Source organism: Nicrophorus vespilloides, unplaced genomic scaffold (genome assembly GCF_001412225.1).
Source record: "Nicrophorus vespilloides isolate i.1.1-1 unplaced genomic scaffold, Nicve_v1.0, whole genome shotgun sequence".
Taxonomy (NCBI): Eukaryota; Metazoa; Arthropoda; class Insecta; order Coleoptera; family Silphidae; genus Nicrophorus; species Nicrophorus vespilloides.
The window spans coordinates 13412-34147 of NW_017097545.1; the positions used below are offsets into that span (position 1 = coordinate 13412).

Here is a 20736-nt window from a genome sequence, read left to right on the forward strand (position 1 = left end):
TCGTAACACCTGTGACGCCAAACATTATTGCAATTAAATTATTCGCAAACACAAAGAAAACAAAATAAAAAAAAAACGAATATTGTTTTGTAAACTTTGAATTTTTTCAACAAAAGATGTTTTTAATAATTGGATGATTCGATTAATTGATGATTATCGATTTATAATTAATTGATGAATGCGATTAAATTAAATTTGAATATAGTGCCAACTTTGATGCGTATCGATTCATTGATAATTGTCGTTTGTAATTAGTGATTTTTGTTGCGGAAAGTTTGCTGTTGTTGTGGATTTTTGTGTGAGACGGTTGGCAGGATTGACGATTTGACGTTGCGCCTCAATGGTGGTCAATTTTTTTTTGTTAATGTGTTTTTGCGTGCGATCGGAGGAGGCAGCTTCCTTGTTAAAGAGTGCGTGGGCGTGTGGTTGAGTTGTTGTTTTTTTGTTGTTGTTGTAGTGGTTTCAGTGGTTTCGGATTTTGGGTTCGATGGTTAAACGATGATCGGATATGATGATGGGTGATCAGTTTCGTAAGGTTGAACAATACTCACCGAAATCGTCGCCGAGGGGGGCGCGTTCGCCAGTCGTTTCCCGCCAGGACTCCTCAGGAACATTAAAGACGACGATCCTGCTGGGAAAGAACCCCTCCATCGTCCCCAGTGGACCTTTCTACCTGCTGAAAGAACCACCAGGTACGCTGAGTATCGAAAAGGTTTTTCGATGACTGTTTCATCTTTGTTTTGTCTTTGTGCAGGGGAATCTGATCTGACGGGAGCCACAAACTTGATGGCCTATTATGGTCTCGAGCACTCTTACAGCAAGTTCAGTGGCAAGAAGCTCAAGGAGCAGCTATCGTCGTTCCTGCCCTCGCTGCCCGGTGTCATCGACTCGCCAGGACAGCAGGACAACAGCTCGCTCAGATCTGTGATTGATAAGCCTCCGATCGGGGGTAAAGACATTTTACCATTGACCAGTGTGCAATTGGATGGATTCAGATTACATCCTGGGCCTGTAAGTGACGTTAATACTTTGCAAAACAACAACAGTTGCTTTCATATTTCTTTGGTTCACAGTTGCCCGAACAGTATCGTTACGCGAACCAAGCGCCGATAAAGAAACACAAGAACAAGCATAAGAAGCATAAACACAAGGAGGGTGGTCCTCCGAGCCAGGAGACACCAGTCAGTGAGGTGGGTCCGGATACGCACGAGAAGAAGCATAAAAAGCAGAAGAGGCACGACGACGACAAGGAACGCAAGAAGAGGAAAAAGGAGAAGAAGAGGAAGAAACAGAAGCACAGTCCCGAGCATACAGGAGGTGGCATGACACCCAGCCAGCACGGCAGCAATTGAGCAATGTACAAACCTTCGTTTATTTTTTTTATTATTATTGTTCTTTTCAGTTGAATATTTTATTTAATTATTACTAGTTTATGATCTACCACCCGCATCCAGCTAACTTTTATTTCCTTTTAGGCTACAAATAAATAGAAGATTATTATTATTGTATATAAACATACGCGGGTTTTTTTTTTAATTATTATTACTATAATCAACTGTTATTGTTTTTTTAATCCATGCGTATTAAACAGCGGTATTTTCATGTAATTTGAGACAATAACGCGCGATTCTTTGCAGACGAATCCAATCGTTTTTCGTCAACGATTATTGTCGAAGATCGCCAGTTTACAATACTTTAAAAGATGCTGTGTATATTTTCTCATCTGGTATGTGGACTAATAATAATAACAACACCCTTTCTACCAAATATTTGATTTTATTTATTTTCAACAGACTTGAAGAATTTATCATTATTTACATAAGACGAATTCTCTTCTTTATCAGTGACAGATATGACCTTTCATCAAATTACTCTACAATAATTGACTTTAATCAGATCATCTAAGATGCAAATTGAAGACAAAACTATTGTCTTTCCGATAAGCTTATTGCCAGTTTTGTGTTAGTTGTTCTCTTCAACTTTTTTTTTGCGAAAGTTTCTTTTATCCGGTGCTTGTTTGGTTGCATATTCAACTATTGATCAACATTAGTTCGAACAGACTTGAAGAATTTATCATTATTTACATAAGACAAAGTCTATTCTTTATGAGTGACAGATATGACCTTTTATCAAATTACTCTACAATCATTAACTTTAATCAGATTATCTAAGATGCAAATTGGAGACAAAACTATTGTCTTTCCGACAAGCTTATTGCCAGTTTTGTGTTAGTTGTTCTCTTCAACTTTTTTAAGAAAGTTTCTTTTTTCTGGTGTATGTCTGGTTGCATATTCAACTGTCGATTATTTATTAGACTGTTGATCAACATTAGTTCAAACAGTCTTGAAGAATTTATCATTATTTACATAAGACAAAGTCTCTTTTTTATGACTGACAGATATGACCTTTTATCAAATTACTCTAAAATCATTAACTTTAATCAGAAGCTCCAAGATGCAAATTGAAGACAACACTATTGTCTTTCCGATAAGCTTATTGCCAGTTTTGTGTTAGTTCTTCTCTTCGACTTTTTTGCGAAAGTTTCTTTTATCCGGTGCATGTCTGGTTGCATATTCAACTGTCGATTATTTATTAGACTGTTGTTGAACATTAGTTCGAACAGACTTAAAGAATTTATCATTATTTACATAAGACGAAGTCTCTTCTTTATTACTGACAGATACGACCTTTTATCAAATTACTCTAAAATCATTAACTTTAATCAGAAGCTCTAAGATGCAAATTGAAGACAAAACTATTGTCTTTCCGATAAGCTTATTGCCAGTTTTGTGTTAGTTCTTCTCTTCGACTTTTTTGCGAAAGTTTCTTTTATCTGGTGCATGTTTGGTTGCATATTCAACTGTCGATCAACATTAGTTCGAACAGACTTGAAGAATTTGTCATTATTTACATAAGACAAAGTCTATTCTTTATGAGTGACAGATATGACCTTTTATCTAATTAATCTACAATCATTAACTTTAATCAGATGCAAAATGAAGACAAAACTATTGTCTTTCCGACAAGCTTATTGCCAGTTTTTTGTTAGTTGTTCTCTTCAACTTTTTTGAGAAAGTTTCTTTTATCCGGTGCATGTTTGGTTGAATATTCAACTGTTGATCAACAGACTTGAAGAATCATTTACATAAGACGAAGTCTCTTCTTTATCAGTGACAGATATGACCTTTTATCAAATTACTCTACAATTATTAACTTTAATCAGATCATCTAAGATGTAAATTGAAGACAAAACTATTGTCTTTCCGATAAACTTATTGCCAGTTTTGTGATAGTTCTTCTCTTCAACTTTTTTGCGAAAGTTTCTTTTTTCTGGTGCATGTCTGGTTGCATATTCAACTGTCGATTATTTATTTAGACTGTTGATCGTTGCATCTTTTACCTCACTTTACGACCTATCTGCTTAACGACCAATCGAGTTTTCACTACAAAAATCAATAAATTTGAAGTTTATTACATAATTTTTATAATTTTGCAATTATATTCCACGCTTATCTACGACACAGTCGTAAAGTGTGGAATGTCTGTAATCATATTTATTATTTACTACCACAGAAACGAACCGAAAACCGAAATTAAGCGGAATTTTTAACTAAAACTGTAACCGGAACGAAATTTTAATTACGGTCAAGTATAAATACCATGGAAACGCTTAATAATCAATAGAAATAAAGCCTGATTCACCATCAATCAAGAGAACATTTGAAGAAGAAAGCATAAATCTTGCACAATTAACATTAAAACAAACACAAATGAAAGTGACTAAAAAAGGATATTACTGTAAACATGACTGAAGAATCATTACAACTAGTCACTAATTGTGGTGTATTCTTTTGTATTTTCAATATTATAATAGGAAACAGCAGTAAGAAGGGAATTATAAACCAAAATTTGATATTTGACTCGATTTTATATTTTAACAAAACAATTTAAATTGCTTTTTTTTTCAATTTTAAATTTTAATTTCAACCGAAAATGAACCGAAACATTTACTTGGAACGTAACCGTAAACCGGAACGAAATTTTAATTTCGGTTCAATTTATGATCTTTTTTGGTCTATTTGAATACTCCGAATTCTTCTTTAAAATAAACAAATACATAATAAACAAAACCATCAAGATTAAATACCATGGAAACGCTTAATCATCAATAGAAATAAAGCCTGATTCACCAACAATCAAGAGAACATTTGAACATTAGAACAAACACAAATGAAAGTGATTAAAAAAGGATATTACTGTAAACATGACTGAAGAATCATTACAACTAGTCACTAATTGTGGTGTATTCTTTTGTATTTTCAATATTATAATAGGAAACAGCAGTAAGAAGGGAATTATAAACCAAAATTTGATATTTGACTCGATTTTATATTTTAACTAAACAATTTAAATTGCTTTTTTTTTTCAATTTTAAATTTTAATTTCAACCGGAAATGAACCGAAACATTTACTTGGAACGTAACCGTAAACCGGAACGAAATTAATTTCGGTTCCGTTTACTACAAAATAACGAATCGAAATTCTTGGACAACATTATTCTAAGTGAACAAATCAAACTTTTTATACATTTTATGTTTTTTATAAAAGTAATGTTTCTTTTTTTCTACTGTATTATATTTTTTTTCCTCTGCCTGCTACCTCCCTCTATGAGGATCCTTTTCCATTTAGCTGCGTCCTTTCGACGCATTACACCAATCGCAATATGTATTGTAGTGGAAAGTTTAGAGGATAGGTGGAGTACGAATCGGGGTCCCGGCGATTCTACGAAAGATGTTGGGGGGACCTCGAAATAGTTGTTAGTGATGATTGGCTGTTATTTTATAAGGAAGTATCCGTGGACAATACAAAATTGGCTAAAGCCTTAAGAATTTCAGGACGATTTTCCGCTAAAAGAGAGTCTATGGAAGTTGGCAACTGTATGTTCATAGAAGCGATGGTGGACAGTAGATGTCTTGTAGATGTACTGTATTATAATGTAATCACACTGATTGTAAATGTTAAATTATTTTGCAGTTGGCGCCACCTCCTCCTCCTCGTAGCAGTTCGTAGCGGCGAACAGCAGCGCCGCCTGTCGGCTACGAAACAACTACTGAGTGACGCGGCGTCGGTACGAGGGACGCAAAACCATTTCATTTGGCTTCCGTTGTTTGGCGTTGGTTAAAGGCACAGCAAGATGGCAGATAACCGTAAGTAGAAAGAAAACTTTAAATCTTTAAATCCGCGCTGCATCCCTGTATAATAAACGCATCCGTCCGCTTTTCTCCGTTCGGCATCATCGTAGTACATAATTCCTTGCATCTGCGAGAGAATTTACTGGATATCTGTAACGGTTTGCACGTTATGCCACATCACGTAGCGTACGTTTTCCTGTAGTTCCTCTCGGAAAAGATGCCAGGTATTATAACAATCTACAAATAATTTTCATTGAAAATCCAATTGTTTCTGTTTATTTATATGTTTGTGTTTTGTTTCTGCGTATAGAATACGGTGGATACGGGAGCGGCGGTGGTGGTGGAGGAGGCGGCGGATCTGGATACGCGGACTACTCGCAACCGCCTCCCACGGCCAGCTACCCCAATAACTACGGGAACTCTTCCGGAAGTGGCGGCGGTGGCGGAGATAGCTACAATTCCGGAAACTCCGGTGGTGGTGGCGGCGGCGGCGGCTGGAACCAGAACAGTTCGCGCGGCGGAAATAGCGGTTATGGCGGCAGCAACCAAGGTTAGTGCCATCTATTGGACGCGTCTAAAAATACAAATGCACACAAATATTGTACCCGACGAGACGATACTTTTTGGCGCTTCTGCAACTATCGGAATGCGCCTCTCTGTCTTCGGTCGGATAGCGAACAATTTGCGGAATAAATAGCTTCCTATTTGAGTTCAATCTTATAGGAGGTGAGCCTCTAGCAAACAGTTACAACTACTCTATGCAATGAATTCTCTTTGAGCAAAACTGCAAAATCATATTTAAAAAGAGAATTTATTGGATTATTTTATCATTTTTTTAGTGTGTCCAATTTTAATAAATCAATTACTTTTGTTATAGGCGGTGGAAGTGGAGGAGGTGGTTACCAAGGAAGTGGTGGCTACTCCAACAGCGGAAGTGGAGGTGGTGGATATGGTGGCAGCAGTGGAGGAGGCAGTGGCTATGGTAGCAGCGGTGGAGGTGGAGGATATGGAGGTAAGAAGTCAAATACAAATGATTGGAATATTTGATTGGCAAGTAGCAAGTATCCTTACCACAAGTACTTATCAACTTGCATTACAGTTTTGTGTAATGTATTTTTAAAATACCCAATTAAGCCATGGTTGCAGACATCTTAACTGTACTGTGAACCTACACTTGAATTGGGGATAATAAATTCTTTGTAAAACACACGATGGTCCGCATTTAACCAAGGACATTGTGCACCTAAACACTGAGACATTCACTATAAAGCTGGTTACTCGTTACTCTCCTCAATACAAAGTTAAATCTGTCATTGATTTATATTAATATTTATTTTTTTTTAGATCGTGATCGTGGAGGCGGAGGTGACTATAACAGAGATAGGGGAGATCGCAGAGGCGGCGGCGGTGGCGGTGGCGGAGGATATGGGTAAGTCACAGAAACCCATAGTTGTAAACAAAACAAAGAAAGAAAGAATAAAAGCCAAAAGAGTAATGATGTTGAGAGAAAATATACAGGAATGAGTGTGGTTTTGCGGTGTTATGCCGAGGTTCGTAAAAAGCGTTATTAAAAAATTTATCAATGTAGTGATAAAGTGTCGTGTCACGACACACGAGGTCTTATGGTTTTGTAAAAAGAAAAATCCTTCCCCGAAAAGAGGAAGGATCTGGTTATATTTTTCAAAAAAAAAATGTAAAGTGTTTTTGAAAAATTCAAGTGTGAGTGTGTATATTGTACTAGAAAGCAAAGCGTTTCGGACAAACAGTGGGAATCAAATAGGTTCAGAAATCAATGCGAACACACGGAGAGAGGTCTGTTGCATGTGCATTCCCCTAACCAAAAAAAAAGTAATGATTTTTGAATCTACTCTCGATTACATACGCCTTTGCTGCATCTTAGTTTTGGTGTTGTTATAATTTTTATTTTTTTTTTGTAAATCATATTTCTCGATTGAATTTTATTATTTAATGCAAATATGGTTCAACTTTTCAGAAACTTTTTATTATTTTTCTGCTTTTTATTATTCTTATATATAATGTGAAATGTTTTATTTTTCTACCCCCAAACGACTAAGACTGTTTTTTTTTTAATTTTCACTTTTGGTTAATACGCATTCGAAAGTGGATGTGTATAGAGATCAAAAAGGGTTTTGGTTATTATTATTGTTTTTGGTAAAAAAAAAAAGAGTTTATCGTGAGGTTATATTAATAAGGGTTTTCTTTGATTGATTGTGAATCATTCTTTAAGGTAAAATGAGGTTTAAAAAGTGTTAAGGGTTTTCATTCTTCAAGATATAAAGGTTAATGTTAAAAAGAGTTTATTGTAATAATAAGGGTTTTCTTTGATTGTGATTCATTGTTTGAGGTATAAAATAATATAATTAGGGGGGTTTTGTTGTTGTTGTTGTAACATGAAAAAAAAAAAATGAAATATTGTTATGACTTTGACCGACCTGGACAGGATTACGACGATGACCGACGGACGTAGACTGGTTTGAGACGTTGTCATTTGCAGATGAAGAAAACTTTGGACGTTACAAATAATACTGTTTAAAGACTGAGAGTGTTCTGAGAGTCGCACGCTCGCTCGCACGTACACACACACACAAATGTATTGGCCAACAGACCGTTGGTTCCTCCTTGATGATGCGTCTTCAAGTACTGATCGTTTGCTTCTGTTTTAGAGGTGGCGGAAGGGGTGGTTATAAAGGTAAACGCACCAGACCAAACACTGGCTGGTGCCATTTTTGTACACACTTTTTAATAATTTATACGTATTCTATATATATATATATTGTATACATATATAACAGAAATGTATGTTACATGGTATTTATTATTATTATTATTTTTTTGTAGACGAAAGAGCTCCACCATTTTAACTGCAGTTTTTATTTATCTATTTATTTTGTAATCTCAATCTCGTGTTGTTGCTGTTGTTGTTGTTGTTGGTGGTTCCTGCTCTCGAAGAGTACGGAAATTAAGAAAGGTGTCCTTCCGAAAACGCAAAATTCATTACGCTGACTTTATGGATGCAACCTCTTCGTGCGATTCGGGCTTCACGTTTGTCCCATCCACGATACTCGCTGTATCCTAGAGTATAACTACTACTACTAACACCTTTAAAACTAGAATACATTACGTGCAGCGATTCGAATGCAGTAGAAATGTATCCTAAGTTTAAATGGTTCGCAAAGAAAAGGTTTTCCTCCAACATGTTAAAAAAAAAAAGTTTCGTTGCTGGATGCTCTTTCACATACACTCGTTCCATGTCTCTCGTGTCTTCGCGCAAGCAAGACCGAACTTTGTATTGGCATATTTGCATTTAAACAAAATACAAGTAATTTTAAGGCACGTTAATTATTGGTAAAGACTTTGGTATATATATAAATATATATAAAAAAAAACAAACTTTTGGTTCTCTCGAACGAAGGGTTCACGCTAAGTGAGACAAGAAGTAATTACATAACTCCAATTACCATAAGTGATTGCGAGTATTATTTTTCCAATTAGAAGATCACTATTTATTTTTATTTTTTTGAGTAACTTTCAAATTTTTTGATAATGCAAAAGCATATTATTATATTATTATTACATATGAAGGGTGGCTTTTTTAGTGCGAGAAATTTGAATTTTTGTTTCAATTGCAGGCGGTTCAGGTGAAATGGTCATCCAGGAAGACACCGTTTTCGTTTCGGGCATGGATACAGAAGTTTCAGAGGCTGAAATCGAGCAGCACTTTGGCGCTATCGGCATTATCAAGGTGAGAATCAATGTATTGCGATTACTTGGAAAAGCGGATTCCGAGTGTGCAAGGTTCATCAAAATTGCACGCCTCTAGGAAGATATATTCCGCTGAGATCGAAGCTCAGACATTACTTCTGCCTTTTCCGGTTTAAAAGAATCGCAGTTATGCTTATCTGATACATACGAAAGCAACAAACAGTTGTTGCTTTGTTTTTTTAAATTGCGTAACTAATTGTTTTTCGGTCTGTTTTCAGACTGATAAGAAGACTATGAAAAAGAAGATTTGGTTGTACAAGGATAAGGCGACTGGAAGTTCCAAGGGCGAGGCCACAGTTACCTACGATGATCCGAACGCGGCGCGTTCGGCAATCTCGTGGTTCGATGGTAAAGAGTTCCGAGGAAACACCATCAAAGTTCAGATGGCCACGAAGAGGGATAACTGGAGCGGTGGTCGTGGAGGAGGAAGAGGTCGTGGTGGCGGCGGCGGTGGTGGTGGTCGCGGAGATGGAGGCGGCGGCGGCGGATACGGAGGTCGCGGAGGAAGCCGTGACGGTGGTTAGTATTTGATTATTCTCTTAATGATTAACAACCCCAATTGAACAAGCCATGGTTGTAGAAATCTCAACTGAACTGTGGACCTACACTTGAATTGGGGATACTGAATTCTTTGTAAAACACACGATGGTCCGCATTTAACCAAAGACATTGTGCACCTAAACACTGAGACATTATTGTATTTGGAGTTATTCCTTTATTTTAGTTGCGAAGTGGAGCAATTTTTTTTAAATATATTTGTTTAATAATTGTAGGTGGTGGTGGAGGCGGCGGTCGCGACAGGGAAGCCAGAGATGGCGACTGGAGGTGCCCCAATCCTGACTGCGGGAACACCAATTTCGCGTGGAGAAATCAATGCAATCGCTGCAACGAGGATAAACCTGAGGGTGCAGGCGGTGGCAGCGGAGGCGGCGGTGGTGGTCGCGATAGACGTGGTGGTGGCGGCGGCGGAGGAGGAGGCGGATACCGAGGTGGAGATAGGAGAGGAGGTGGCGGATACGGAGGAGGCGGCGGTGGTCGTGGACGCGGTGGTGGCGGCGGCGGCGGATACAGAGGCGGAAGGTAAATAACAACATATCCAATTGAGATTCGAGAAATGCGAGCTACACTCTGTGTTTGGGTCAATTTCCATGTCCAAATTCAATTTGACGTTTCGCTATAGTGAAGTCTTCAGATCTGTTCCTGCATTAGGTCTTCTTATATCGAATGCAGTTATTATATCTGAAACATGTTGAACATTCATAGAAACCCATCCACATACAATTGACGTCAATAATGCAAGGAAATCGTTTCATAAATAAGGACGAATATCTTTGTAGATAATGAAACGACATGACGTGACTAATTGAGTATTATCTTTGTTCCTCTTTATCATTTGCAGTTGAAAACATTATTTACGTAAAATGCATTATTTGCATAGCTAAAATTAACTTGTTTTTAAATGTTTGTACGCAGTTATACGATCTTTGTCACATTTTAAATTCGATACTAGTTATAATCATGCAACAAGTTATTTAATATATGCCATTGACACTAATTGTTATACACGTCAGCGTTTCATCACGTCACTTATTAAATATTAAACGTTTCCTAAGTTATTGACGATCAATTGAACATGGGACACGTAAGTGTTTCATCATTTATTCATCTTAATACACACATATCATGGACATACCTTAATAACGTGATGTTTTCTTGTTTTGCAGGGACGGAGGAAGAGACGGCGGAAGGCCAAAGCCATACTAGATGTATTAAAAACTATAAATTCTTATATATATTTATATATATATATTTAAGACGGACCGGAAACAGAATTCCGGAAATGCATTTTATAAATGTACTTACATGTGTGTCCTCCCTCCATATTATCCCTCTTCCAAAATTCCTGCAACAAAACCATGCAGGAAAATTTCCCCACTATTTCATTCAATTTTCTCCTCTCGATGTGATGTAAGTTATTTTTTTGACAAAAAAAAGAGAACACAATTTATTAATTTATCGATCCACATGAAAGCCGAGTAGAGTTGTTGAAGAGGAAAACAACAACAACCACAAAAAATGTGTAAAGTTATTATATTATTTTTTATGTATCGATTGGGCGTGTATTATTATAATTTTTTTTTTAAATGTTAATGCGAACGAGAGAATGCTGATGCTCGAGCAGAAACAAAAAACTTTGAAAATAAAGATGGAAAAGTTTTCTCTGAAGAAAACACAAATAACAACAAGATTCAATTTTTTCTTTTCATTTAATTTTTCTTTATTATTTCCAATATATAATATATTTATTGCTCAACTTCCTATATATCTATTTCAATATAAATATATCTGAAAAGTGGGCTTCTTTTTTTTAATTCCATAAACAAACAAAAAAATAATAAAAACTAAAAGATTATAACACTAAAAAAAGAAAACAGAATAATGAATTTTTTTTATCACAACGAAAACTTTTTAACAATAAAAAAAATAATAAATATATAATTTTGATGGTAATTAGTTGTAGCAAATGAAGAGGGGGTTACACAAATTACACCAAGAAATATATTTGAATAAGTTACATAACTGTTATTATAGATTTTTTTTTAGATTTTCGAAAAAAAAAATAATATGTAACAAACTTTACTTCTTCCTCTCGTCATCTTCGTCGTCGCTCAACAATCAGTTCCTTCGACGTTTGTTTGACTCCTCCTCCTTTAAACGTAAAACAAAAGATTACAATTAGCAACCGTATCTTGGTAACACTAACATCATTGGTTGCATGGTAACAGATTTTAAATTGCATTTGTCGAAATCACTATTGTTTATATAATGAAGAAGCAAGCACAAGTAATTAATGTCAATTTATAGCAAAAGTTGCATCATAGTGTTGAGTCATTACAACATATTTCAGCAAATAACATGTTTTCACGTATTATTAATTGGTATTAAACTGTACATCAATTAATGTTGTTACTAGATCAATGACAAATGCAAATATTCATAAAACAATTACCATTAATGACCTACTTGACCCAATCACATTAATAATTGTATTTGAATATATTGTGAAGGTCAAATTGTATTGTTTTTGCAGTGTGATCGAGTGTTGAATGATTTTGTTGTTTTGAAGGCCTTTGTACTTTGCACTATGAATTGTTGATAAAGATGAGGTGATTGGTGGACGGTTTAGGATGCAGGGAGGACACAATACCTATTATTTACCTTCTGGGTGAGGATGATGACCAGACGTCTGAAGATGCCCACGAAGTCGATGAAGAGATCGAGGGAGTGCGTGACGAAATCACGGCTACCCTGACGTCTCTTCTCGATGATCAGCTGAGTGTCGTAGAGGACGAAACCGCACATCATGATCAACCCCAAGTAGAGATGTACCTGGAATAGCCACTGGGAGCCGAAGAAGAGGTTGGCCAAGGAGAGAAGAACCATCGAGTTGAGGATGGTCATCAGAGTGCCGCCCAAATACAAGTATTTTCCTCTTTCGGCCAGCATCGAGCAGATGGAGAAGCTCATGAAGACCACAGTCGTACCGATGAAGGCGGTGACGATGATGTTCGGATTAACGTACATGACCTGCTCCAGCAGTGGCCCCAATCCGATTCCACTGAGGAACGCGAATCCCAGCAGGTAGCCCAGACGTTGCAGCATGTTCTTGCCCTGCTCATCGGCTGTCATCATCAGCAAACCGAAGCAGATCAGCGCCCCGATGCTGGTGAGGAAGCCAGCCTGCAGGTAGTCGGTGTACATATGGACAGCTGAGCCTGCGGCTGCTGACAGGGTGGAGGCTGTGAGGCAAGCGTACACATTCTTCAGGTGGGTACGAACTGGATCTTCCCTGAAACAAACAAATTAAATGAAATTATCAAAAACGCCATGTTTGTTTAGATTGTGCACGTACAGTTTGTTGTTGAAGGAGTTCACGAACGTGTGCACTAGAGGCGTCATAATTTTGCTTATTTTTTTTGTTAACTTTCGTTCGGGTTTGCTGAATTTGTTCCCCGAAAAAATCACTTTTTTTTGACAAGCCGAGAGAGAGATTTTTCACACGACACCAAAAATATAGCTCACTACGTTCAACGATCAAGTGATGGTTGCAATGCAATTGTTTTGATATCTACGTACAATACACGTACGTCTCTGACCGCTGCTGTACGAACGAATGAATAGAACACACGTCATGCACGTAACACATTCTAGATTTCCACGGATCCGAGCGTCGCGATTCGTCGAGCCGTCGTCACGTGCCGCCCCCCAAAAACAAAACACCGCCCCCCCGATAGATGGAGCCACCGTCCGGAACGTTCCCATTGGACGACGGTCACGTGTCCACCATAATCTGACAGCTGACAAGAATGACAGCTCGCGAAAAACAAGTCGATTGTTGTGTCGGTGCGGTGTGCGGATTAATTATGAGCTAGAAATAATAAAGTGGGTGCATTCGTTTAAATATGGCTCAAGCGACGCTGCAGGATTTGTTCGAGCTGCAGTGCGTGTTGAGGAACGTGCAGATAATCAGATGCGCCCGAGTCGAGAACGGCGTGAAACAATTGCTCGCACTAGTTACGAGGTGAGTTTCCATTATTCTTGTATTTCATAGCCCACCTGGATAATTATTATTACTCAATTAACTACTATTAGTCATTTCACTTTAATTCTAATCTAATTGGTTGTTGATGTTGTCATCGTAGCAATGGAGAGATTGTGCTGCACTACACCTTCGGGGAGCTTCCAGCAGTGATCAAGAGGATCCCCTGGCTGACGGAGACGGCCAAGAGCATCGAAGCACTCTGCTTTGATCCGTTCGCTAATTGGCTGCTCGTTGTCAGTGAGTTACATTTTATATTATTGATTGCTTCATTCATCAACCAATCCTTGAAAATAAACAGCATGACTAACATTTTTTTTTAACTACCACAGTTTTTACATTTACTTATTTTTATTATTATTAAAGCTTTAACAACACTATATTTACATAACAAAATTAACTTTAATCATCAACAAGTGGACAATCAACTTATTTCTTAGATAAGTTCAAATGAGAATTAAATGATTTGTATCTAATACATTTTTCGCCTCTATTTGTTTATGTTTACTGATAAGATTATCATTTGTTCTGGAGGTCAAACAATCTTACTCTATAATTTTGTTATGGAAATTAACTTATATAAATCTTTCGATTTAATACTGATTTATTTATGTTTTAGCTCAAGACAGCTCTCTGTACATAATACCGGCGTTAAGTCTGGTTGATAAGAAGCAAAAGGTGGACTGTAAATGGTCGTTGTCCGATGTGACTCACTTTAGTAAGCATCAGAACGTTCCCGAATTCAAGCCGAAATGCGTGATCTGGTGGCAGACGTTGGATTGTAATCAGAATGCCCTGGTGGGTTACGAGAACGGTAACATAGCGTTGATCAGTCTGACCGATGGAAGATGCATCGGTGTCTGCTCGGTCACGGATTCGGTGCGGCAGCTGTACGTGTGCCAGGACAACTCTCTGGACTCTATATTTCTTCTGGTGATTATCGATTAATGTGATGATCGTGATGATTAAGTTATCTTTTTTTTTATGTAGATCAACGGAGAGAGTGGGCAGCAATGGAGATTGGTGCTGGAGCATCATTCCACCGGGTACCAGTGGCCTCCGGATGCGGCCGTCGTCTGCGATGACAGCACCAGGTCCCGGTTGTACAGCTTGAAGCAGATGGGCGTCGATAAGCTGGTTTCTCTGAAGCAGCGGATTGTCGATGGAGGAAAGCATCATTCCCGAAGGAACAGCCAGACCAGCGACACGGCCAGTGAGTCTTCGCACTCGGAACATTCGAACCATTCCTCGCATTCGGTTCCCGAGCTTCTGCCGCACCTCTGTGATACGTACTTCTCGCCGCAGTACGCACGCAGCAGATACCTCTTCTGCGCCTTCTACAAGCCCTCCAGTCTATTAACTGTAATCCCGAAAATCATATGCTCGATGCATTCTGTGGAAAGTTTACGGAGTAATTAAACGGTTTGTTTTTGCTGGTTTCAGGTACACACGGTGGACGTGGAATCGGCCCCCCTGTACGTGCACAAATTGCCACCCAGATCCGATTGGCTGCTCCTCACCGACAAGCTGATCTACATCATCAACAGCCAATACAATGCGGTGTCCATCGTCAGCGCTCACCTATCCGAATGCAAGCTAGAAGGAGATTCGGTATGAATCCATCTAAAATTGATGTTTGTTCATCATAATTAATCAATTCGACTTTCAGGAATTCAATGAGGATTCGTTGATCGGCCATTTCAGCGTAGAGAACGAGCGCATCCTGAACATCTACAAGGTAACAGACACGACTCTGCTGAAAGGTCGTAAAGATAACAAGAAGGAGAAGAGCTATTCCTTGCCGAAGACTGTGGATGAACTTAACATTCCCAAGATGAAGATCGACACTTGCGTAATCGTCACCAACAATTCCGTGTACAGAATCATTGTCAGGTTCGTGTTTTTGTCGTATTCGAGAGGGTTTTTAACTTATTAAAAATGTTTGCAGATCTTCGCCAATCAAAAAGTTCATCACATTCGTGAACGAAGACTGGAACCTGATCAAGGCTGAAAGACTGGCGCTCGTCTTCGGTCTGAACATGCAGCAGCTATTCGAGAGTTGCGGTGATCTCCTCATCGGCAACCATTCCTTCCATCAAGGTCTGATGCTCTACAAGCAATCGAAAGTTCATCTGCTGAAGAGAGTGCTGAAGCTGGCCGTGTCCGCCGACTGCAAAGCGCTCCTCAAGTACATCAATCTCTGTTTGAGCACAAGCAAAGTGGACATGTCGATGGCCACGAAGATACACATCGGCAATTTAGCGGTCATGGCGCACACGGAGATGGTGCTCAGGCATCCCGGACATCTTCGAACCATCTACACCAAAGATTTCATGCAAGTCCTTAATTTTGTTTGCCCAAAAAAAATCATAAGTTTAATTCGATCATTGTTTTGCAGGACTTTTCTCTGTTACGAAGAGTACTATGACCAAGTGCTTGCGGTGAACGTGGCTTGCCAGGCGGGGCACTGGAACGTCGTCACGCTGTTAGCACGAAGCCGCGGTCTACAGCCGGAGGTGGTCGCCGCCCTCAGTCAAGTCATCCAATCGGCTCGTTCCATTCGCGAGTCGGAGGGAGGTTTCCTGTACGCCCTCTCCGAACCCTGCCTGACGCAGAGCCTCCTCATCTATCCAAGCTATTCCCTCATCATCCTGCATTACGTGCGCAACAATCTCCATCTGTTTCCCGTTGACATCCTGCGACGATTCACAGTGCAGTTGGATCCGAGTCAGCCGTGCGCGTTGCCCGTAGTCAGCAAGATCTTCCAGAATAACCATGGCAACAAGGGTTCAGGCCTAGACTCCACCTTGGACTCGGTGGAGTACGAACCGCCCAGCTGCAGCGGCGCCCTCGTCAAAGAGTTCATCGAGTGCTTCATTCTGGTGGTGCTCACGTTGATCGACAAGGACGACGACAAAAAGTGAGCAATATTTAATTCAGTTTAACGTTTTTTTTGTTAACACATTGACGACGGCATGACCCACCGGTGGGTCATTAATTATAAATAATAGTTTTGTTGCTATGTACGCCACTGATTTTGACTGAGAATAACCTCAAATATCTTAAGTCAATTACAAACTTCAAACGCCAATACATTTATTATACATATTTTAATAATTCTTGAAGCAATTTAGAACAATACGTGATATTGTGACATAATTTAGGCATACTTTGCAAATTAACTTATGAAACATATTTGAATCGCAAAGGCATTGAAAATACAATATGATTATCAGAAGCAGATATTATTTCTGTTTCTAAAAAAATATTGCTAATTTATTCAAATACAATACAAGTTTAGAGCACAAGATGATATATTTTATGAACATCTTCAAAACATTTGATACACAGTGTCGGTTGATCATAACACTGTGCGCAATATGTAACAACTTTATGAAAATTTCAATATTTTTCCCACAATTGTTATAAATTACTTCAATATCATTACAAAATGTATAAGAAAAATTTAAGATGGATGGAAGATGCATCGGTGTCTGCTCGGTCACGGATTCGGTGCGCAAAAAAATGTATAAGAAAAATTTAAGCGTTTAAAGGTTATAATTGACGTAAGATATTTGACGTTTTTCTCATTCCATAGGCGTCCACGAAAATTTTTTTGGGGGCAGGCAACCCGAAAAGCGCCGTCCTTAATGTGTTAAATGTTCTTCTGTTGTTTCAGATACGACATCAGCTTACTGGAGAAGACCAAGGGATGTGGTTACCATGGAGATCAACAGCAGGTGCTGAAAGAACTGCCGCGTCTGCATCCGCTGAGCTGCGGATACGAGCACGCTGCCGTCGTTCGAAACAATTGCGTGTACACTATGGGTCTTGCTACGTCGGGTTGCTTAGGTCTTGGTCCTCTCCTCACTCAGAGCAGTTCATCCAAGCTCGTGCAAACTTTAGCTGATCTCAAGGTGAAGGTGATCAGCGTTAGTTGCGGCAGAAGACACACTCTAGCCTTGACCAATTTCGGGGTATGATGAAAAGAAAACCGTTACCAATTATTATTTATATGTATATTGTTTGTTAGGTGTACGCTTGGGGTTCGAATGCGCACGGGCAGTTGGGTCTGGGCAGTTCCGTGCAGGAGTCTCCGTATCCGCAAATGATCACCACGCTCTTCGACAAGAGGATTGTGGACGTGGAGGCCGGTCAGTATCACAGCACCGCACTCACGGTGACCGGTCAAGTGTACACCTGGGGCTGGGGTATTCACGGACAGTTGGGTCACGGCACCTGCAACAACGAGTTTGTACCGCGACTCCTCGATTTCAACATGACGGTGAAGCAGACTGCCGCCGGACATGCCCACACTCTGATCCTTACTTCCGATGGAAAGACCTATGGCTTCGGCTCCAACCTTTTCGGTCAGTTGGGCTCTTGCAACGTGGACAGCAGCAAAACGACAATTCCAATCTGGGTGCTCGTCATGCCCGACATTTACACGCCCATCGAACGTATATCCACCGCATACTTTCATAACGTGAGTTTTCATTAATTCTATATGTATGTTTAGAATTATGTAAGTTTTTGTGTTGCAGGTGGCTGTGAGGGCGGATCAGGAGGTGTACACGTGGGGCGCGAATCCGCAGGAGGTACGGATGTGTCAGTCGAAGTTCAGTCAGAAGCTGAACGTGTACGGAAGCAAGCCGTACGAACCGTGGAAAGCGAGCTTAAACATCTACTCCAGCGGCAATCAGAAGTCTGTCGACGAGTGTTCGGTGGGGTACAGACACAGCGCCCTGCTGCACGGTGGGAAACTGCTGTGGGGTTGCAGCAGAGACGGAGAACTGTGCGAACCGAAAATACGTGAGCAAGATCTGCTACGTGGAATGCACCAGAAGTTCATGCACGTGTCGTGCGGGCCCGATTTCATCATGGCCGTGGAGAACTGCGGGAAGGTTTTGGCTTGGGGTAACAACCACATGGCTCAGACTATCCTAGGTAAGTCGTTCGACGACCATCGCCACAGTGAGGGCAAAGTGGTCATCATGAGGAATACGAAGCGGATCATAAAGATCCCGAGCAGCGTTCCGGCCAACTCGGAGGGTTACCCAGTGGAGGTGCCCGGTTTGCCAACGCTGGCCATCAACTACGGTACAGAGGACGAACGCGAGGAGGCTAAAAGATTGCCGTTCTACGCGATCCTCACCGTGGAGAACCGCCGACGACCTTACCACATCTACACGAAGCCCCTCACCAAGACTAACTTCAACCCGGAGTTCCTGTGCACCGTGCCACATCTGACCATCGGTCAGAGGACACTTCACTACGTCCTCGAGACGTATCACGGTCACTACGACGCCGAGTCCGTACTCTCCAAGTGCTTGGAGCTGCGCAACCATCAGGCTGCCAGCAAACTCTCCATCCTCGACGGCCACTTCGGCGACTCCCTCGCCTATCAGCTGCAAACCTTCAAAAGCTTCATGGACTCTTCATCGCTGCAGCTGAAGTCGTCCAACAACGGCTACGACCTCAACATCCTCGGTGATCTGCGCAAGAACGAGTTCAACGGCATCCGTTTCGAGTTCGGCGCTCTCAATTCGCCGCCTCAGCACATCCTCAGCTCGAGCTCATCCCTGGACAGCATCCGGCAATGGGGTGACGATCTGGACCATCAGGGAGGCCGCGAGAGTCCCTGCCAGATGGCCGAGATGGGTGACATCAAGCAGTCGATGACGCAGTACGTTCAATCGGTACGTAACGACGGCACCATAACGACCATCTCGAAGGTGATCGAGGAGAAGCCTCGCTACCAGAAGACCCTGATCACCATAGACACGGAAGTGGACGCTATGTACAAGGATGCGCGCACCAGGGAGGTGATCAAGACGGCAGCACTCCTCGTCGAGTTCTACATCCGTAAGACGTACAACTCGGAGAACCACATCCTCATGCAGAACATCCTGCTGAAATGCATCGAGTTCTGGCTGAACGGAGGCCTTCCTGTGACCATCCTCGAGATGGTCCTGCTGAAAAATATGGATAAGTATTTCTACCCGCTCTCCATTCTGCTCTTCTGCAAGAACTTCAATAACAATCTGGGCGAGGAGATCGCCGAGAACGAGAGACCCAGCTCGGCGAGATTCCTGAAAGAGTTCTCCACCAAGTTTTGCCTTGAACTGTGCTCGATGGTCCTCGAAAACGTGAACAAAGCGTAAGTCTCTCAGAAGAACGCAGAGATATAAAAAACAAACCCTAGTCAAACCGAGTAAATCAGATCTCATTAATTTTTCTCTTTTTTTAAATATTTTTAGACTTTTATATATATTTTGTCTTCCCTCCCTATATTCTAAAGTTAGGACGAAAAATGCGATTTTGTTGACTTTTTTCTTCTCTCTATCTCCTAAGTTTTGTTACCTATATTTTTAATTAATTTTTAATGATTTAAACGTGCGCACTTGCAAGACACAATGTTTACATTTAAGATGGCAACAAAACAAAACAAACAAACATTATATAAATATATATAAATATGGTTGTTATTAGTACTTTTAGAAGTTATATTGTATTTAGGCTTTGCGCTTTGTAACTGATAAACTCCCTTTGAACTTAACTAAACAAAAAGAGAATATTGTACCTGTTAAATATAATCGATTTAAAAAAAAAACTAACAAACATGAACACAACAACAAATTACTTTACAACCCTTTATACAACTTCGCAATTAGACAGTGTATATAAAAGTTTGAATTACATAACGTTGTGGTTTTGCAGCAAATGAAAAACGCGGCAGTGCGATACATCAACGCGTCTGATATTTCGAAAGAATCACGAGTATTGATTGGCCAGAGCTGTTTTTAGATTGAAATTTGGTAAGTTTCCTTATTATCTCCTGTTAGTTAACTTCTTCTTCCTCTAGTAATGAGTTTCCTTCTGGAAATTCCTTCACATTTACTATCTACAATAATTAAGCAAAGTGGTTAGTGTTAAGTCGAAATCTCTGCATCTGTGTATGTGGGCCTAAGATTTAGCGGTCGGGGAACAGGGGTAAATTACCCAAAATGGGGTAAAAATGATTTTTTTTTGGTAATAGGGAAATTTTTCTAATTTCATCTTACCAAACTCGGAGAGCGGTTATCTGACTACTTTCCAGATCTTGATGTACAAACTGTGAATTGTCATTTTAAATGTGAAATTACTAACATACCAGAAGAA

General features: G+C 39.9%; 4 protein-coding genes across 7 annotated transcripts; 3 read left to right on the forward strand and 1 right to left on the reverse strand.

Moving 5' to 3' along the window:
• Positions 1 to 308: 308 nt before the first annotated feature.
• LOC108560361 (mediator of RNA polymerase II transcription subunit 19) lies at positions 309 to 1514 on the forward strand. Of its 2 annotated transcripts, XM_017917878.1 has the most exons (4): positions 309 to 692; positions 755 to 1011; positions 1074 to 1357; positions 1403 to 1514. In XM_017917878.1, exons 1-3 carry the CDS (start codon positions 509 to 511, stop codon positions 1350 to 1352), a joined length of 720 nt encoding a protein of 239 aa, XP_017773367.1. In that variant the 5' UTR covers positions 309 to 508; the 3' UTR covers positions 1353 to 1357; positions 1403 to 1514. The 2 variants fall into 2 exon arrangements, with proteins under 2 accessions (XP_017773367.1, XP_017773366.1); XM_017917877.1 differs by having other exon boundaries at positions 1074 to 1514.
• Positions 1515 to 5078: 3564 nt separating this feature from the next.
• Positions 5079 to 11043, forward strand: LOC108560360 (RNA-binding protein cabeza). Of its 3 annotated transcripts, XM_017917873.1 has the most exons (9): positions 5080 to 5207; positions 5503 to 5742; positions 6070 to 6204; positions 6537 to 6621; positions 7877 to 7902; positions 8843 to 8955; positions 9194 to 9494; positions 9749 to 10055; positions 10700 to 11043. In XM_017917873.1, exons 1-9 carry the CDS (start codon positions 5195 to 5197, stop codon positions 10737 to 10739), a joined length of 1260 nt encoding a protein of 419 aa, XP_017773362.1. In that variant the 5' UTR covers positions 5080 to 5194; the 3' UTR covers positions 10740 to 11043. The 3 variants fall into 3 exon arrangements, with proteins under 3 accessions (XP_017773363.1, XP_017773362.1, XP_017773365.1); XM_017917874.1 differs by lacking the exon at positions 5503 to 5742 and having other exon boundaries at positions 5079 to 5207; XM_017917876.1 differs by lacking the exons at positions 5080 to 5207; positions 7877 to 7902 and having other exon boundaries at positions 5626 to 5742.
• A 572-nt stretch (positions 11044 to 11615) lies between these two features.
• Positions 11616 to 13157, reverse strand: LOC108560362 (bax inhibitor 1). Its single transcript, XM_017917879.1, has 3 exons — positions 12889 to 13157; positions 12195 to 12825; positions 11616 to 11684 (listed from the first exon to the last, which is right to left on the reverse strand). Exons 1-3 carry the CDS (start codon positions 12933 to 12935, stop codon positions 11652 to 11654), a joined length of 711 nt encoding a protein of 236 aa, XP_017773368.1. The 5' UTR covers positions 12936 to 13157; the 3' UTR covers positions 11616 to 11651.
• Positions 13158 to 13328: 171 nt separating this feature from the next.
• On the forward strand, positions 13329 to 19765 carry LOC108560363. The gene is made up of 11 exons (XM_017917880.1): positions 13329 to 13557; positions 13679 to 13815; positions 14195 to 14508; positions 14566 to 14937; positions 15019 to 15186; positions 15245 to 15468; positions 15524 to 15910; positions 15974 to 16495; positions 17255 to 17552; positions 17609 to 18061; positions 18120 to 19765. The coding sequence occupies exons 1-11, from the start codon at positions 13439 to 13441 to the stop codon at positions 19737 to 19739; spliced, it is 4614 nt and encodes a 1537-aa protein (XP_017773369.1). The 5' UTR covers positions 13329 to 13438; the 3' UTR covers positions 19740 to 19765.
• The last annotated feature ends 971 nt before the right edge of the window (positions 19766 to 20736 follow it).

What these genes read in the sequence shown, in the direction of transcription:
- LOC108560361 (XM_017917877.1), top strand. Translation starts at nt 509, where the DNA reads ATGATGATGGGTGATCAGTTTCGTAAGGTTGAACAATACTCACCGAAA. An exon ending in CCTGCTGAAAGAACCACCAG is followed by an intron (nt 693 to 754) that starts GTACGCTGAGTA and finishes GTCTTTGTGCAG; the next exon opens with GGGAATCTGATCTGACGGGA. An exon ending in TCAGATTACATCCTGGGCCT is followed by an intron (nt 1,012 to 1,073) that starts GTAAGTGACGTT and finishes TTTGGTTCACAG; the next exon opens with TTGCCCGAACAGTATCGTTA.
- LOC108560360 (XM_017917873.1), top strand. An exon ending in CGGAAGGGGTGGTTATAAAG is followed by an intron (nt 7,903 to 8,842) that starts GTAAACGCACCA and finishes TTTCAATTGCAG; the next exon opens with GCGGTTCAGGTGAAATGGTC. An exon ending in GCGCTATCGGCATTATCAAG is followed by an intron (nt 8,956 to 9,193) that starts GTGAGAATCAAT and finishes GTCTGTTTTCAG; the next exon opens with ACTGATAAGAAGACTATGAA.
- LOC108560362 (XM_017917879.1), bottom strand. Translation starts at nt 12,935, where the DNA reads ATGACGCCTCTAGTGCACACGTTCGTGAACTCCTTCAACAACAAACT. An exon ending in AACTCCTTCAACAACAAACT is followed by an intron (nt 12,826 to 12,888) that starts GTACGTGCACAA and finishes TGTTTGTTTCAG; the next exon opens with GGAAGATCCAGTTCGTACCC. An exon ending in TCATCATCCTCACCCAGAAG is followed by an intron (nt 11,685 to 12,194) that starts GTAAATAATAGG and finishes TTACGTTTAAAG; the next exon opens with GAGGAGGAGTCAAACAAACG.
- LOC108560363 (XM_017917880.1), top strand. Translation starts at nt 13,439, where the DNA reads ATGGCTCAAGCGACGCTGCAGGATTTGTTCGAGCTGCAGTGCGTGTTG. An exon ending in TAATTGGCTGCTCGTTGTCA is followed by an intron (nt 13,816 to 14,194) that starts GTGAGTTACATT and finishes TTTATGTTTTAG; the next exon opens with CTCAAGACAGCTCTCTGTAC. An exon ending in CCACCGCATACTTTCATAAC is followed by an intron (nt 18,062 to 18,119) that starts GTGAGTTTTCAT and finishes TTTGTGTTGCAG; the next exon opens with GTGGCTGTGAGGGCGGATCA.